Source organism: Heteronotia binoei, chromosome 16 (genome assembly GCF_032191835.1).
Source record: "Heteronotia binoei isolate CCM8104 ecotype False Entrance Well chromosome 16, APGP_CSIRO_Hbin_v1, whole genome shotgun sequence".
Lineage (NCBI taxonomy): Eukaryota > Metazoa > Chordata > Lepidosauria > Squamata > Gekkonidae > Heteronotia > Heteronotia binoei.
In genome coordinates, this window is record NC_083238.1 from 24,843,205 (window position 1) to 24,862,352 (window position 19,148).

At 43.4% G+C, this 19,148-nt stretch overlaps 1 protein-coding gene across 8 annotated transcripts in view; it reads right to left on the reverse strand.

The window, feature by feature from the left end:
* The window catches only part of KCNH7 (potassium voltage-gated channel subfamily H member 7), a 478,957-nt gene that overhangs the window by 162,188 nt on the left and 297,621 nt on the right, over nucleotides 1-19,148 (reverse strand). For 5 of the 8 annotated variants that reach the window (XM_060257335.1, XM_060257332.1, XM_060257333.1 and 2 more), the window contains exons 3-4: nucleotides 17,543-17,698; nucleotides 45-77 (exon numbers count right to left, since the gene is read on the reverse strand). In XM_060257335.1, the coding sequence (XP_060113318.1) occupies nucleotides 45-77; nucleotides 17,543-17,698 (189 nt within the window). The remainder of the gene's footprint in view (nucleotides 1-44; nucleotides 78-17,542; nucleotides 17,699-19,148) is intronic. The other 3 variants (XM_060257338.1, XM_060257336.1, XM_060257334.1) reach the window with 1 other exon arrangement.

Sequence of the window (19,148 nt, forward strand, 5' to 3'; positions counted from 1 at the left end):
AGAAGCAGAAGTGGAGCGAATAGGATTTCAGTGGGGAGAATTACCTGAAGAAGAGCCTCTTGAAAGGTTGTCACCATCTGAAATACAAGTAAACTACATTTACAGAGAGCAGTCATTTAAAAAGGAACAAAAAAAAAAAACAAGCTAAGAAAAAAAGCATTTTATGGTTAGCCTTAACGGTATGAAACAAGCTAGGCTGATCAATCAAGGCTATCTCAACCTCTCTCTTTTTCCTGGAAACGGAAGGGCATTTCTGGTTTCTAAATACAAATCAATTTGGAATTTTGCTCAATTGTATTCTCTTCAACAAGCCTTCGAGACTGGGGATTGGATCCAGCGGAGGATTTCTACAAGACTGAAGGGTCAATTTTCGCCCACCTGCCCTACCATGGCAGACCACTGATTCCCTCCACATGTGGTTGTTGAGCTGAAAAGCTGTAGAAGTCCTTGTCAGCAGTGGATCCAGACCACAGGTCCCAATGATACTTAATTTGTCTGATTTCCACATCTGGGCTGCTCTAGTAGTGTGTTGGAGGGCAGCGAGAAGGACAGAGTCATGGAATGGAGGCCAGCTTGATCCCCTTGATATTTCTGTTTGCCCAGCTTGGGCGAATAGCAGAGCTAACCATTTAAAACTACGTTTAAAAGCCTTGGGCTCTTTAAAATGGCAGTTCTAAAATCCGTGGCATACTAAATCCCAAGCAATTGTTTGCAAAAACACAGCTGATCCAATACAGAGTTATGAGATTTAAGGGAGACACTAGTGAGGCAGTGGGTGAAACAGAGGGAGCCGTGAGGGACTGCCAAGTCGTGGGGGCCTGAGTGACTGAGGAGAACTGTAGGGGGTTACCAAGCGGTGCTGGTGGGTTTGTATAGGAAGGGACTCCATGCTACATGGGATGAGTGGCTTGATGAACAGACTTCAGTCCTTATAAACAACCCATTGAGGGATCGCTCTCTGCTCCTGACTAGCAAGCAACATGTAAGTTGAGCCCATAGGTTTCGAGTGTCCCTAACTACGATGGTAGCTAATGGCTGTTTTGCTTCCCATGCTGGGAATCATTAGGAAGGGAATTGAAAACAAATCAGCCAGTATCATAACGCCCCTGTATAAATCGATGGTGCGGTCTCATTTGGAGTACTGTGTGCAGTTCTGGTTGCCGCACCTCAAAAAGGATATTATAGCATTGGAGAAAGTCCAGAGAAGGGCAACTAGAATGATTAAAGGGCTAGAGCACTTTCCCTATGAAGAAAGGTTGAAACACTTGGGACTCTTTAGCTTGGAGAAACGTCGACTGCGGGGTGACATGATAGCGGTTTACAAGATAATGCATGGGATGGAGAAAGCAGAGAAAGAGGTACTTTTCTCCCTTTCTCACAATACAAGAACTCGTGGGCATTTGATGAAATTGCTGAGCAGACAGGTTAAAACGGATAAAAGGAGGTACTTCTTCACCCAAAGGGTGATTAACATGTGGAATTCACTGCCACAGGAGGTGGTGGCGGCCACAAGCATGGCCACCTTCAAGAGGGGTTTAGATAAAAATATGGAGCAGAGGTCCAACAGTGGCCACTGTGTGACACAGAGTGTTGGACTGGATGGGCCACTGGCCTGATCCAACATGGCTTCTCTTATGTTCTTATGTTCTTCTTTGATACTGCAGTGTACATATAATAACAAACCTCTGTCAAAAATAAACTGCGACTACACAATATGTAAAATAACAGATGCCTGAGAAATGTGACTATGTGGACTGCATGGAATCCCTAAACCGATGGTGGAAGCAAAGAAATGGCAAACTCAAATTCCTCTTCAAGCAAGTTGAAACGTGGACTTTTTGCTGGCCTGAACACTGTGAACCCAGTCCATAAAATAACTTCAGAGCAACCCAGCCCAGCATTCTGTCTTGAACAGATGTTCCCGCAGAACAAGAAAGCAACAGGGACCCCAGCAATTGGAGGAGGGGCTTTGGCTCCATGGAAGAGTTTTAACTTTGCATGTAGAAGGTCCCAGGTTCAATCCCCAGCATCTCTACTTAAAAGGACCCAGTAGTAGGTGATGTGAAAATTTCTGCTGAGATCCTGGAAAGCTGCTGTCAGTCTGAGTAGACAATACTGATTCTGATGGTTTGATGGTCTGATTCAGTATCAGATAGTTCATGCTTGTTGTCAAATGGCATTCCATGTCACACTGCCTCAGAAAGTTGGTTCCATTCAGCCATCAAAGCAAAAAGCCTCATAAGGAATGAGAACTGGCAACCTCTCATTTCATAATAAGAACATAAGAGAAGCCATGCTGGATCAGGCCAATGGCCCATCCAGTCCAACACTCTGTGTCACACAGTGGCCAAAAAATTTATATATATATATATATATATATATATATATATATATATATATATATATATATATATATATATACACACACACATACATACACACACACACACACACACACTGTGGCTAATAGCCACTGATGGACCTCTGCTCCATATTTTTATCTAAACCCCTCTTGAAGGTGGCCATGCTTGTGGCCACCGCCACCTCCTGTGGCAGTGAATTCCACATGTTAATCACCCTTTGGGTGAAGAAGTACTTCCTTTTATCTGTTTTAACCTGTCTGCTCAGCAATTTCATCGAATGCCCACGAGTTCTTGTATTGTGAGAAAGGGAGAAAAGTACCTCTTTCTCTACTTTCTCCATCCCATGCATTATCTTGTAAACCTCTATCAACTGTAGAAGCTAAGAGAGAACCCAGCTAGTCATCACACTACATCCATGGCACTATAAGCCCTAGTGTTCATATGCTGCCTACAAATTCCATTCTTACTCGCTGCAGATAATCATTCATCTCCTTGAGTATGCAGAGCTCCTGTGAAACTGATGGGGAAGTTTTTGTGGGTGTTGAAGCTTCATGTATGCATTGGAGCCAGTTCTAGTAGGAGCCAGTGTTAGATCGACAATGTGGTTCCTGTGTTACATTCAGACCAATTTCCCACTCACCCTACGCCGCTCTGACATTCTTCTTTTCAGTGCGGTGTCTTTCCGATTTCCCACTATCTGCCCCGGGGCTTCAGCCTGTGTCGCCATTTTTGTGCAGCAAAGAGAAACTGGTTTTTAGCGGTTTCTCTTTGCCGCGCAAAAACAGCGACACAGCTGAAGCCCTGGGGCAGAGAGTGGGAAATCGGAAGTACGCCGCGCTGAAAAGAGGAAAGTCAGAGAGACGTAGGGTGAGTGCAAAATCAATCTCAGTTGTCTAGAATAGTGTGGATTTATTTTATATGCACTGACTTCAAACCATATTAGTTATATACGATGACAGCAAATTGATGTTGCATAACAGTGGGCAGAATTTCATTAAGAGCACTTGAATAATAGATGTGCTTTCTTTAAATAATGTACTTGGGCGGAAAGATTTTCGATTAGTACTTTAGCTTTTCATCTAACTTAAAGCTTGTGTGGTTCACTGAAGGGGACTCTAAATGGTGCAGCGTACTTAGCTCCCTAAGCAGAGGCTTTTAGAGAACCCCAAACTAGAGAGATGGGCTTCAGTAAGCAGAACAATGTAATTGCCTCATGCATTTTGTCATCTTATGGCATAAAGGCTATCAACAAGAGCCACCATTTAACCTCTGTATTATATGACTTCAGTATCAATAATGCCACATTCTAATGATCCTTGAGAAGGACTATTGTACATAATGTATAGGCATGCCACTTGAGTCAACAGAAAACCCTTTCAACCCATTGCCCTTTTTTGGTATTTTTTTGTATTTGTATTTATTTGTGTGTTTGTGCGTGCGTGTGTGTGAGAGAGAGTGCACCTGGAAGTCATTGAGACCTCAGGTGACTGACCCCTACTGGGGGCATGGAGGATATCCAGGGAGGTGGCTGAATAAAGCTTGCCCTCACCTCCCATCTCCTGGTATTCCAAGGAGGTCCCATCCAACTACTTGAGTCATGGAGTAAAAGGACAGGTCCTCTTGTGGATCAAAAACTGGCTGAGTAATAGGAAGCAGAGAGTGAATATAAATGGGCAGTCTTCGCAGTGGAGGACGGTAAGCAGTGGGGTGCCGCAGGGCTCGGTACTGGGTCCCATGCTCTTTAACTTGTTCATAAATGATTTAGAGTTGGGAGTGAGCACTGAAGTGGCCAAGTTTGCGGATGACACTAAATTGTTCAGGGTGGTGAGAACCAGAGAGGATTGTGAGGAACTCCAAAGGGATCTGTTGAGGCTGGGTGAGTGGGCGTCAACGTGGCAGATGCGGTTCAATGTGGCCAAGTGCAAAGTAATGCACATTGGGGCCAAGAATCCCAGCTACAAATACAAGTTGATGGGGTGTGAACTGGCAGAGACTGACCAAGAGAGAGATCTTGGGGTCGTGGTAGATAACTCACTGAAAATGTCAAGACAGTGTGCACTTGCAATAAAAAAGGCCAACGCCATGCTGGGAATTATTAGGAAGGGAATTGAAAACAAATCAGCCATTATCATAATGCCGCTGTATAAATCGATGGTGCGGTCTCATTTAGAGTACTGTGTGCAGTTCTGGTCGCCGCACCTCAAAAAGGATATTATAGCATTGGAGAAAGTCCAGAAAAGGGCAACTAGAATGATTAAAGGGCTGGAGCACTTGCCCTATGAAGAAAGGGTGAAACGCTTGGGACTCTTTAGCTTGGAGAAACGTCGACTGCGGGGTGACATGATAGAGGTTTACAAGGTAATGCATGGGATGGAGAAAGTAGAGAAAGAAGTACTTTTCTCCCTTTCTCACAATACAAGAACTCGTGGGCATTCGATGAAATTGCTGAACAGACAGGTTAAAACGGATAAAAGGAAGTACTTCTTCACCCAAAGGGTGATTAACATGTGGAATTCACTGCCACAGGAGGTGGTGGCGGCCACAAGTATAGCCACCTTCAAGAGGGGTTTAGATAAAGATATGGAGCACAGGTCCATCAGTGGCTATTAGCCACAGTGTGTGTGTATATATAAATTTTTTTGCCACTGTGTGACACAGAGTGTTGGACTGGATGGGCCGTTGGCCTGATCCAACATGGCTTCTCTTATGTTCTCTTATGTTCTTACTTGCCAGAGTTGTCCCTGTTTAGCTTCCAGAATCTAACACACACACACACACACACATATACAAACTGTGGCTAATAGCCACTGATGGACCTCTGCTCCATATTTTTATCTAACCCCCTCTTGAAGGTGGCTATGCTTGTGGCCGCCACCACCTTCTGTGGCAGTGAATTCCACATGTTAATCACCCTTTGGGTGAAGAAGTACTTCCTTTTATCCGTTTTAACCTGTCTGCTCAGCAATTTCATCGAATGCCCACAAGTTCTTGTATTGTGAGAAAGGGAGAAAAGTACTTCTTTCTCTACTTTCTCCATCCCATGCATTATTAGAAAATGGCTGGCAATTTTTTGTTCCCCTTCCATTGTGCATCATGGTTGTCTTTGATCTGGTACAAAGCCATGGATGCCAATTCTAAACACAGTCCAGTGTCATCAATCGGCATTCCAAAACAATTGAGAGTGGATTTTTCTGTACTTTGGAAAGGATCCTCTCCCCCGACATATTATCCTCCATTATGCAGGTATATGGACATCTGTATAGATTACACATTCCAGGCACCCAGATTGTTTTCAAATGGCATAGTTCATCTGGAGCCAACAGAAGCAGAAAAGCTTTTGGATGTGTCTTTTCCCACGCGGTGCAGAAGTACTTAATTTGCCACTTATTGCTACAGCTTTGTTTTAACCTCATCTTTAACTTTGTGAGGTTATTTTATTCCTGTTTTTCCTACCGCCACTTAGCATGCTCCCACCCAATTCCCTGTTTCTGTACACAGTCCCCTTAACAATAAACCACCTTGCGCATAGGTGGTTTCCCTATGATATGGTCTCTTGAAAGGTGCCCTGTGAAAACATTAGCTGCTACTCAGAAAACCTGCTGTTTGTTTTTTCTTGTTTCAGGGGCACAAGTGAGATGGAGGCTATGTACGGTGCAGCCTGTGGCTAAGAGCTGAACAGGGCAACCTCAGGCAGAGTTTACAGCCTTCTTGGTCCACTACAGTCAATTGGATTAGAAGGGTATAACTCTGCACTGTGAGCTGCTAATCTGGAAGTTCCAGCTACAAATGTCACTTCCTCGATGAACTCACTAGGTGCGTTGGAAAGCTTCTTCTCTCTCAGGCTCAGACTCCCATATGCAACATGCAGGTAATAACACTACCTCCTTGCACGTTGTTTGTGGTATGCAGTATAGCACTATAAGATACAAGTAATGCTTTGAACGCTGTACAGTGTTACACAAATGCCAAGTATTATTATTAGCACTGGATTTGACTATACCTGGTGTAAAGTTATACTGGGGTCACTTGAGAAGCAAAAGCGAGGGCAGGGCTCAATGAACCACAGCAGGAAGAGGGAGGCAGGGTAGTTTCTCTTGGCCAGGCTTCAGTCGCTGTGCTCTGGATCCAACACATGCTTTCTACTATTGCTTGGACAAGGGAGTGAATCTTCCTTACCTCTTCCTCCCTGCTGCAGTCCAAAATGATCCCTGGAATACTTCTGGGATGGGGCAGGGGGCAGGGTAGTTACGGTGGGACCTAATTATCCCAATTAGATAACCATTTAAGAGAACATAAGAACATAAGAGAAGCCATGTTGGATCAGGCCAACGGCCCATCAAGTCCAACACTCTGTGTCACACAGTGGCAAAAAATTTTATATATACACATACACTGTGGCTAATAGCCACTGATGGACCTGTGCTCCATAGAAAAGCTATGAAATGATGACTGTGGTGATGATGGCATAAAGGGGAGAGCAATCCTCTTCTTTCTTAACCAGAATTCAGGCCCACTGAGTCGATGACTTCCAAGAAAGCACACAAAACACTGCAGTGTACCATTTTAGCTTGGGTATAGTTCCACTCACGTCTCACACTGGTTGGCTGATTAACAGTGGTATTGACTGGTTGTTCTGGGGGAGAAGAGAAAAGGGCTTCCTTCTGCCTAAAAGCTGTGTGAAATATTTATGTGATCAAGCAGGCTTATCGATAATTTCATTTGGAATAGGGTTGCCACGTCTCCAGTCTGGGCGGGGGTCCCCCTCCTTTTGCAGGCTCCTCCTGGCAACCCTACTTGGGGGAAGATGGGTTACTTTCTCTGTTTGTTCCTTTCTTTTGTGTTTACAGCTGGTTCTTGTTCTGTTTTGTTTAAGAAACATATTTGTAAAAATGAAAACAGCAAAAAGGATTTTATTGATTTGTTCATTGCTTTGCTAAGAAGTGGCTTGAAAATTTCTGATTTTGTTCCAGTGCTGGGCAAAACCCTCTCCGTGGCTCCTTATGTTCGGTTAGCTTCTCAGCAGGTTGTAAAAGTACACATGCATCATGCACAGCATGATGTGCGGCTATGCCCATTCTCTCTGCTGGGACCCCTTCCAGCTGGAATTTACATGAAACATTTGTCCAGCTTCAGCGTGAATTTCTGTTCAGGTTCAACATGTGAAATGAAATTTCTTCTGCCCTTGAATGGTTTGAGCTTCTTGGTTTTCCCCACAACAATGACTTCAGCACTGCTGAGATTAAGAAAGGTTTGTCAAGCATGGCAAAAGATTTACATCCTAAGTGAAGTTCAAAACATTTTTGAAGAAAGATCTAGGCTATTTTAAGCACATTTTGCCCAAATGTTGTCTCTTGTGTAATGCTACTGCAAAACGCTGGCAGCATTTGCAGAGTTTGTACTGGATGTTTGGCATCCAACAAATTTTGTAAAATCAGGCATGGGTGTTTTCAAAGCATCTGTTCTACAACCAAAAAGAAAAAAAGGAGGACACAATATAGAATACACAACCTCTGCATATTATGGTGGATTGGGGACATCATGTTCCTAGGAATTTAATACTGGCTGCATGCAAGGCATAGATGGAAGTTCCAAAGTTGTGAAAGGACAAGTGTAGTGAACTGCAGATTTGTTATTGGTGCAAGGGTCATTACATTTCCATTGGATTTGATGAATGGAATGCTGAACTAGATGGATGCTTAATGTCATAGTTTGCCTATAGCAAAACAAAAGAGACCGTGGGAGACCGTGGGGAGGGACGGTGTCTCAGTGGTAGAGCATCTGCTTGGGAAGCAAAAGGTCCCGTTTTCAATCCCTGGCATCTCCAAAAAAGGGTCCAGGCAAATAGGCGTGAAAAACCTCAGCTTGAGACCCTGGAGAACCGCTGCCAGTCTGAGAAGACAATACTGACTTGATGGACCAAGGGTCTGATTCAGTATAAGGCAGCTTCATATGTTCATAAACCACAGTAAATATAATAAAGGCACAACAAAAGTCAATACAAAATATTCAACAATACATCATAGTTGAAACAATTCATAGTAGTCCTGCAATCAATGTGATTAATGTAATAACAGTCAACAGCCTTCCACAGCATCCATTCCAACTGCTGATGACCAACAGAAGTCGGCCATCAAGAGCAGGTCTTCGTTAAAGTCCTAGGTACATACTTCTTCCAGTATTTCTTTTAGGTACATTGATTGCAGGATTACTATGAATTGTTTCTATTATGATGTATTGTCGAATATTTTGTATTGACTTTTGTTAACTGCCTGTATTATATTTACTGTGGTTTAATCTGTCTCCCACGGTCTCTTTTGTCTTGCTGCAACTTTAAAGACTGTGGTTTTTCCCGTTAGTGCTGATAGTTTGCCTATTGCACCAAAAAACAATAGTACACATGCATCATGATTAAACAGAGATTAATTGACATGGAGATTCAAGACCTTAGAAGTCCTGCTTCTGGGCATTGCTCTCTCATGCAATGGGGGATTCCTTTTAGCGGTTCACTTACAGAGTATTTTTCTTGTTTGATTGACCCCCTATATTTGAAGGGCATTTATGTTAGCCCATTTTAATGTGCTTCCTTTTGCCGTGCTATATGGGAGGTTTAAAAAAAATGCCATTCCTTGATAGGCTCTGTCCCTGTGGGCTGAAGGAAACTGAAGGAACAGACCATGTACTTTTATCCTGCAGATTCTACTGTGATTTACGTGCATCTTATCTGGATCCTATATTGCAATTCCTGGAGGGTAAATCTGACGAAAGCAAGACAGTAAGTTTACTAGCTTCAAATAAGGCTGAAACCATCGGTGGCAAACTTCTTTTACTGTGCTTATAAGAGGAGAATGTTTAGAATGTTTAATTAACCACCTTTTTTCCTGCTTCCTTGATTTGATACTGTTGCTGTTATGCCAATAAAGGTTCTGTGACTGTGCACCAAAAAACCCTGAGGCTAGCCCTGGATGGATCACTGTACAAAGAAAATTTGGACTTGTGGGTCCCCATACCAAAAAGACTGAGACCCACAGCTGTAGCCAGTCAATGGCTCAGGGCTCGAAGCCAAGGTAGCCTCATCCAGAAAGTCTGGGATGCACAGACAGAGGACATCTGAGTGTTCGGCACCCCGCAGCCCACACTGTGAAGTAGGTATGGACTGAGCTGGCCTATGGGAGTGGCAGATTGATGTAAAATTTAAATAAAATTGTCTCTTTAATGAACCCATCTAACGGTGTTGGATTTCCTTATTCCGGGTCTGCCTGCAATAGGACTTTTTTTAATCCTTGCAGAAAAAGCAAGTGCAGCATTGGTTCTGGCAGGTGAGAGAGAACGTTCTTTTTTTGTTGTTCTTTCCAAAGAAAACACAAGGCACCCTCCCCTCAACTTTAACGGCAAGAACCCTTCAGCGAGCAAAGACCGTGCCCTGCAGTTGTTAGACATGGCACAGGGAGGCCCCAGTCAGACAGAGACCCATTTGGCCTGGCCTCAGTGGTTTTGGCACTTGATAAATTTTGCAACTTGTTTTTGTGTGCCTCTCCACCAGACCAAAGTTCAGTGCATTCTCTCAGCTTAGCGTTGTAACTTCAAGCAAATGAGAGATACTATTTGGTAAAATACTTTTTTTTTTGGGGGGGGGGGGGGTTAGCTGACATAGATTTTGTCATAGTGAAGAGTTTAAAATGTTCATAAATATTAGCACAGATATATGGCTGAGGCTTCCGAAAGCTGGAAGTGGCCTGGGCACCTCTGGACCCTTGAGAAGACCTGACAGTGGGAGACAGGTTTTGCCAATAAAGACAGTAACAATTCACATGAAACCCTTCTTCACCGTTTACTTAGGCTAAGGGTTGTGGCAGGACAGGAATGCTCCTCACAGTGTGTCAATGTGATCTTATAGGGTTGCCTGCTCCACGTTAGGAAATCCCTGGAGCTTTTGTGGGTGGAGCCTGAATAGGGCAGGGTTAGGCAGGGGAGGGACTTCAATGGGGCATAATATCATAGAAACCACCTTCCAAAGACCATGTTCTCCAGGAGAACTGATCTCTGGCACTTAGAGGTCAGTTGTAATCCCAGGAGATCTCCAGCCACTACAGGGACGTTGGCAACTCTAGAAACCTGGGCCGATTCCCCGCTAGCCTTGTCCCGATCTCACGCTCCTCTTCTCTGCGACGCTTCCGTCCAATTTTGCACAAGTTGCCATGGGGCTGTGACTTGCCCCGCCTCTTTCCTGTGACAAGCAAGAGCCTCTGAAAACTGGTTTCCGCTTGCCGTGGGAAAGAGGTGGGGTAAGTCACAGCCCCATGGCAGCTTGTGTGAAATTGGACAGAAGCGCTGTGGAAAAGAGGAGTGTGAGAATGGGACAAGGCTAGCGGGGAATTGGTACTGCTGTTGAACGCAAGGCTGATGAAGCTTTCATTTCTTATTTTGTACCACATTTTCACTGCCTAATAGTCTTAGCTCTCACTAAAGAGCAGAGCTGAGCAAATAATTCATGAGTAACGCATTTAACATCTTTAGCCTCTTATTGTGCCATTAGGATATCTGCAAGCAGATTATGTTTTCAATTTGAAAAAAAAAAGGATTTATAAAAACCCCAACTACTGTTCATGTGGTTCTTAATTGGATGACTGTGCAGACAGTTCTGTTATGAATATTTGTGTGCACCACTTTAAAATTGGATTTGGAGGGAATCTATTTGCCTTCAGCTATGCCCTGCATTTTGCAGATAACTCTCTTGAAAAAGCACTAATTCAAATATGAATCAGAAATGGAAGCAGAAAGAGTGTAAAAATGAATGCAAAAAATGAAGAGTGTAAAAATGAATGTCGTGCTATTAAGGCCCACTTCTGAAATTAAACCTGTGCCTGAAGGGAAACCTGTGGCTGTAAAATACTCTTGCTCAGAAAGAGGCACACAGGAAGCAGCACTTCCTATGCAGAAAAAAGAGCCTATTCATTTTTTTCACAGACACTACTCCAAAGTGGCAGGGTTTAGGAGAAGGCTGTCTGTTGGATAGACAGGCTTGTTTGTTGCAGCCAGAACCGTGTTCCTTTAAGGGCTCTGACTGTGTTATCTCTATGGCAAATATAGTCCAGCTTATCACATGGTATCCCTGGGCATCATGGCACCTATGTTCACTTGCCTTCTTGAGTCATGGAAAGAAAAATGCAAAAGGTCTCAATTCCTTTGACAGAAGAAAGTTTTGAGCCATTCCCCATTGGTGGGCTGACTAGTAAGGCACTGGGCTTGCTTATCCCAGGCACAGTCAGACACTCTTGACTTGGCCACAGACACAGATTTTCTTATGTCTCTTGACAGATCTGTCCTGTGCCCACCCCTTTGTTTGGACACTAAAACAGAAAGAGGAGGAGGAGATTGCATTTACCCTTCACTACACTAAGGAGCATCAGAGCAGCTTACAATCTCCTTCCCTTCCTCTCCCCACAACAGGTACCCAGTGAGATGAGTGGGGCTGAGAGAGTTCTGACAGAAACTGCTCTTGAGAGAACAGCTCTGAGAGAGTTATGACTGATCTCCCTCTCTCACTGACTCACCCAAGGTCACACCATCAGTTTCATGTGGAGGAGTGGGGAATCAAACCCGTTTCTCCCAGATGAGCAGCAAATCGAAGAGCTGATCTGGCCCCAAAGGCAGTCATTTAGGGGAAGGGCCATGGGTTAGAGGCAGAGCATCTATTTAGCATGCAGAAGGTCTCATATCTGGGGCTTTTTTTGTAGCAGGAACTCCTTTGCATATTAGGCCACACAACCCTGATGTAGCCAATCCTCCTGACGCTTACAGTAGGCCCTGTACTAAGAGCCCTGTAAGCTCTTGGGGGATTGGCTACATCAAGGGTGTGTGGCCTAATATGCAAAGGAGTTCCTGCTACAAAAAAGCCCTGCTCATATCCAATCCCCAGCATCTCCAGTTAAAAGACCTGTGCCTAAGACCCAGGAGAGCCATTGCCAGTCTGAATAGGCAATATTGACCTTCATGGACCAATTGTCTGATTCAGTATAAGGCAGATTCATACGTTCTTCTAATCAAATGTTCATATAATCAGATTCATATGTTCATATATGTTCCTGTTGTGGCTACCTTTCCCTCAAAATTTCCAAAGTGCCCATAGGCTTGACATAGGTGGTTTCAGTATCTGGTCTAGGTGGTAAAAACTCCCCACTCAGCCCTTGGAATAGGCTGCTGAGCTCAGTCTCCAGATTTATTTATTTATTTATTTATTTATTTATTTATTTATTTATTTGGGATTTGTATCCCGCCCTTCCCACTCAGCCCTTGGAATAGGCTGCTGAGCTCAGTCTCCAGATTTATTTATTTATTTATTTATTTATTTGGGATTTGTATCCCGCCCTTCCCACAAGTGGCTCAGGGCGGCCTCCAACAACTAATCAAACATAAATTTAACAATTTTAAATATAAAACAATTAAATAATTAACATTTAAACATTAAAACCAGTAACATTTCACTTCATAAAAACAATACAGCTTAAAACCAATAACATGTCATTTTATATAAACAGATGGCTGGCCAGTTACGTCAAGTTTTATCCCAGCTAGGTGTAGGCTAGCCGGAAGAGGGTCGTCTTACAGGCCCTGCGGAATTGAGCCAAGTCCCGCAGGGCCCTCACCTCTTCCGGCAGCTGATTCCACCAAGTGGGGGCCATAACGGAGAAAGCCCTTTCTCGGGTGACTTTCAAGCGGGCTTCCTTTGGCCCGGGGATAGAGAGGAGATTTTGTGTTCCTGACCTCAGTGCTCTCTGGGGAACATGTGGGGAGAGACGGTCCTTCAGGTAGGCAGATCCCAGGCCATATAGATGTGCACTTTGCTACTGTCCCCCTGCTGCAAAAGACAATGGCTCTTTTATTAATGCCTCAGTGATCAGAGTAGTAGCTGAGGTGGGGAGATGTTGTGCATCTGAATAAGTGCTGACAATTCTTTTCAGATCCTTGGTCTCTTCCTTACAGTGAAACAAGCGCAATTCTCAGGGAGGACTATTACAACCATTTTAACTTTGTAGTGTGGAAATGCCAGGCTTAAACAGGTGGGGAACTCCTGGCTTAACCCAATTTTTGACATTCTGTTGGCAAGGGTTGTTCTGCCCGATCTGGCACACTTTTCCTCTCATGGATCTGGATGAAGACTATTGATAGATGTCTGAAGGATGACAGAAACACTCTTTTCCCTAATATCTGAAAGTGTAAGATGATCCCTCTTATCTGACATTTGAGAAGAATAACACGATGTTCATTAAAGAAGAAGAAGAAGAAGACTACAGATTTATACTCCGTCCTTCTCTCTGAATCAGAGACTAAGAGCGGCTTACAATCTCCTATATCTTCTCCCTGCACAACAGACACCCTGTGAGGTGAGTGGGGTTGAGAGGGCTCTCATAGCAGCTGCCCTTTCAAGGACAACTCCTGCGATAGCTATGGCTAACCCAAGGCCATTCCAGCAGTTGTAAGTGGAGGAGTGGGGAATCAAACCCCGTTCTCCCGGATAAGAATCCGCACACTTAACCACTACACCAAACTGGCCATGTAGAACTGGACATTAAAGAATGTCCATGTAGATTTGCAGAGGTTAACAAAAGGGCACACAGGTGCTTTTCTAAGTTCTGTCCCAAGCTGTTCCACCTGTCTATGCTTATTGACTTTAAAGGACTTAGAAAGGCGTAGCTCTGTTTAGGGCAGCACTGGAAGTGTGCATGTGGTGGCCGCAGATGTTGTGAACTTGCACCTGTAAGTTACCAGGTTTCCAAAAAGGTAAACATCATTGTAACATTGTACTGTAAAAGTACACATATAGAAAACATAATATGCAACCATAATTCAGTAGATTCTGCATTGTATTTTACTTAATATAGAGTCAGTTTGGTGTAGTGGTTAGGAGCAGTGGACTCTAATCTGGAGAACCAGGCCTCCACATGAAGCCAGCTGGGTGCCCTTGGGTGAGTCACAGCTCTCTTAGTCCAGCCTCTCACCCCACCAACCTCACAGGGCACCAGTTGTGAGGAGAGAAAAGGTAGGCAATTGTAAGCTGCTTTGAGACACCTTAAAGAAGAGAAAAGTGGGGTGTAAAACCAAATTTTCTTCTCTTCTTAATATTCACGTTATATAAATATTTATGAAACACTTTCATGTGCCTACTTTTTCAACCCTTATGAGCCCACATGCCAGCTACAGTGTACAGATCCATGCCTACAGAAGTACCCTTTTTTAGAATGGCACACTTGTCCACAATGCAAGAGACAGTCTGATGTAGTAGTTAGAGTGGGGGTCTATAACCTGGGAGACCCAGGTTCTGCCATGGAAGTTCATGGGGTGACTTTGGGCTGGTCACACACTCTCAGCCTCACCTACCTCACAGGGTTGTTGCAAAGATAAAATGGAGGAGAGGAGAATTATGTGAGCTGATTTGGGTTCCCATTGGGAAGAAAGGTGGAGTATTAATGAATTTTAAAAAACAATGCTTTTTTCATCCCCCCCCCCCTTCAATTATGGAATAAGCTTCCTTTGGCGGTCAACATTGCTGACTGTTGGATGGCTGTGAAAACGTTTCTACTTCAGATGGTCTGATTGTGATTGTCTTTTTTTGGAGAAAGAAGCTCCATAGCATATAGCTTCTGTTTAATTTTTTAACCGAATCCTTTAGCAACATGACGTTCACAGATTATTGTTAGTCATCTTGGGCTTGATAAGGAAATATAAGGAAGAAAGTTTTCAAACAAAAGAAGTTGTAGGGGAAAAAATGAGTTTAGTATTTTCAAATTACAAGAAATTCAGTTAACACCAGGGGTGGAATTCTAGCAGGAGCTCCTTTGCATATTAAGCCACATACCGCTGATGTAGCCAATCCTCCAAGAGCTCACAAGGCTCTATTTTGTAAGCTCTTGCAGGATTGGATGCATCAGGGGTGTGTGACCTAATATGCAAAGGAGCTCCTGCTAGAATTCCACCCCTGGTTAACACAGAAGTGCATTAAGTAATGATATGATGCAGAAGACGTCTCTGCAGTATGAAAAAATAATGGAAATTGTGAAGGGTACTATTTTTTTGAATCAACATAGTACCCGCTGATTTCATTTGAGCCCGAGTGTTGTATTTATCTTATCCTGCCTCTGAACAAAAATCCACATGCCCATCTATGGTAAGATGTAAACCTAAAATTTCATATGGGTAGATCTGCAGTAGAAATGCAAGCACCTTCAAGGCTAATCCAGGGTACAAACTGTTGAGATTCAAGGCTCTCTTCATCAGATCCCCTTAAATACCCAGATATAAGAACATAAGAGAAGCCATGCTGGATCAGACCAGTGGCCCATTCAGTCCAACACTCCATGTCACACAGTGGCCAAAACCAAGGTGCTATCAGGAGGTCCACCAGCAGGGTCAGAAGTCCAGAAACCCTTCCACTGTAGCCCCCCTACCAAGCACCAAGGATACAGAACATCACGGTCCCAGACATAGTGTTCCCTCTATACCTTGTGGCTAATAGTCACAGATGGACCTCTGCTCCATATGTTTATCTAATCCCCTCTTGAAACTGTCTATGCTTGCAGCTGCCACCACTTTCTGCAGCAGTGAATTCCATGTGTTGATTACTGTGAATTTCACACGTTAATATCTGACAAAGGTGGTTTGATTCTTGAAATCTTATACCCTGGAACTCTTGTTGGTCTTTACTTTATTTATTTTATTAAATTCGATTTCTTAGTCACTCTTCCCTACAGACAGGGCTCAGTGCAACTTACAGCTTAGTAGGAACAATAAATAATTCAGTTACAAATTTAAAATACAATAAAACAATACATTTCCTGAGATGGCAGAAAATTTTTTTCCAAAGACTGACTAGGGGTTGCAGAGGGTGGGGAAAATATGAGAGTGCCAGATTGCCTACAGTCCCATCACTGTCCTCAACCAAATGCCTGACAGAACATCTCTGCCTTACATGCCCTGCAGAAAGGTAGTAAGTCCCACAGGGCATGGACATCCTCTAGCAGAGTGTTCCACCAGATGGGGGCAGGGCCAAAAAGACCCTGGACCTAGTTGAGGACAGCTGTACATTTCTTGGGCTGGGACCACCGAGAGGTTCTTCTTCCCAGAGCATAACGCTCTTCCAGGGGCACACTGAGAGAGGCAGTCTAAAGTTCTACTGGACTCATATCTTGCTCAGTCTAAAATTTCAGGTTAGTTTAATCATCTTTCTGAAGAAAGCAATTTATTTACTTCTTTTTTAAAAACAAAATAAGAGAAGCTTTTTTGTTCATACATTGGTACTGCCATGATAGCTTGTATGTGTGCTATGTGCTCATTTAAACTGTATGCTTTCTGATATTTCAACAAGTGATACTTGGGGAGGGACGATGGCTCAGTGGTAGAGCATCTGCTCGGTAAGCAGAAGGTCCCAGGTTCAATCCCTGGCATCTCCAAAAAAGGGTCCAGGCAAATAGGCATGAAAAACCCTGGAGAGCCACTGCCAGTCTGAGTAGACAATACTGACTTTGATGGACTGAGGGTCTGATTCAGTAGAAGGCAGCTTCATATGTTCATATGTTCAAGTGTTTTCTTAGTCATGAGCCACAGATGGAAGGGCCTGCAACACATTTTGTTCTTCTGTGTGAAGTCACCAGGTGTTCCACTGAAACTAGCAAGACATTTGCATTCAATCACAGCTTGCTAGTCTAGCATTTGTTTGTCATTATTGTCATCAAATAATCTTTCATTCTTACCACTATTGGTCTCTTTAAATGTTTTCATAGCCACATGGGAGGTGATTTCCTCAAATCTGGATGCTGCATGGCTGAAATACTATCTAAATGAACCAACCGCATGGTTAGTAGCTAACCACATGAGTCTTTCTTATGAAACCAGCTCTCTTCACAGTAGGGTGTCAGTACCATGGCCAAATTGCCATCTCTGGATCATTTAAATGCTGTGACCCATCACCCCCTTGGACAGGGACCAGGGCACAATCACCTGCAGTGAGAAGATACTGAATCCATCTGGAGGCAGTTTCTACACCACTAGGGTAACAGTTCCGTTCCAAGAAACTTCCTTCTTTGAGTTAAGGCTAGGTGTTAGAGCAATTGATGATTCGTTTCCTTTTCCTCATGTTGTGTCCCCCATCCCACAATTCCCCCCTCCCCAATAATAACCACACTTACGGTTTGCAACTTTGGTTGAAGGTATCTGGTTGAATTTCTCTGGAGACTCTACATTCTCCTCATCCGTGACATACTCAAAGTTAATAATAAACATCATGGCTATGCCGTCCTGATTTTTCACTGGAATGATGTGGGTGTTGCAAATGAAGGTGGAGCCTAAAAAGGAGAAATAATGGGTAAATGAAACTGTGTCTGTGAAACCATTATCATGTATTTCCACTGAATTCTCTAGTATTCATTCTATGAATTATTCAAGGGAAAAGAGGAAATGCCACTGATTTATTTTGTCTTAAAGGCATGTAAGTTTTTCTCTGAAATCTAGGATCTCTTTTATCTCTTTAGTAATATTTTTATTCAGTAGAAATGCTTTGAATGCATGTGTGGCATCATACTGGGAAGGTATTCAGCAGCAACCCACCACCTGCAATTTACCCTATCATCAGTGAGGCTTCGTCTGAAAAAAAAAAAAAAAAGCTCCATTATTCTCTTAAATGTCATTCGTTTGGAACTCAAACTTTTGGCTGAGCTGCAATGCCAAAACTTGCTGGAAATGTATCTGCATTTTTGCTGCCTCCTGTGTGGCATCTATGCATTCTTCTAGCCCTATCCAATGTTGAATTATTTTAAAAAAATCAATTTGGCAAAGAAAAAGCTCCACATCCAAATTTGTTTCATGAATTTAGCTTCATGGCCACAAGTAAGTGGGAGCATTTCTACTCTGTATCTGCTGGGGTAGCTCCAACCATTCTCCAGGTGGCTCATATGATGGAAGAGCCAATAAAGGTGTACGGAGCTTCTAAGGCTGGAGGAAGGCTTCAACATGGAGACAAAAGGAAAGGTGGGATGTAAATATTTTAATAAATAAACAAACTTTGCTTAGCGGAGTAGAAAGACGGGGGTCCCTGGTTAGTACTTGGATGGGAGACCTCCAAGAAAGACTGCAGAGGGAAGTGAGGGCAAACCACTTCTGCTTTTCACTTGCCTTGAAAGTCCCTTGCTGGGTTGCCATTAGTCAGCTGTGACTTGACAGCACTTTACACACAGAGAATAGGGGTAGGAATATGAGAGTGGTCATTCATGAGGGTCAGGCAAAGTACCATTTTGGCATGGATTTGGGGAAAGCTACTGCCTAGAGAAATTCATACATGCACATTTTGGAAAGTTTTTTTTAAAAAGAAAACATGTGTAAACCTTTCCTTCTCTTGCTTCAGGCTGCTGTGCATGAGTGGGTAAGTTTGTGCATGTACGGGCAAAGCAAGAGTCCAGGGGCATTAAAAGTCTCAGCACCATGGACAGCTCACAGTGAATATTAACTGGAAGACCACCAGCAACAGGGAGCTTTGTGTTGATCCAAGACCTATTTTGGAGCTAAGTGACTCAAGGAAACGAATGATTCATGTTTTGGCTTTCTGTAGAGTCCAAAGCCAAAATACAGTATGTAATACCTTTTATCAGGACCAACCAGAAGGAAACAAAACAGTGTTCTCCAGAACTCTTCCTTAGGCTGAATGCTACAACATAAGAAAAGGAATGGTGGTGGTGGTGGTGGTTGGGACAGATGATTCAGACCATAGTTTCAGAGCCCATTTCTCACCAGCATCCCGCT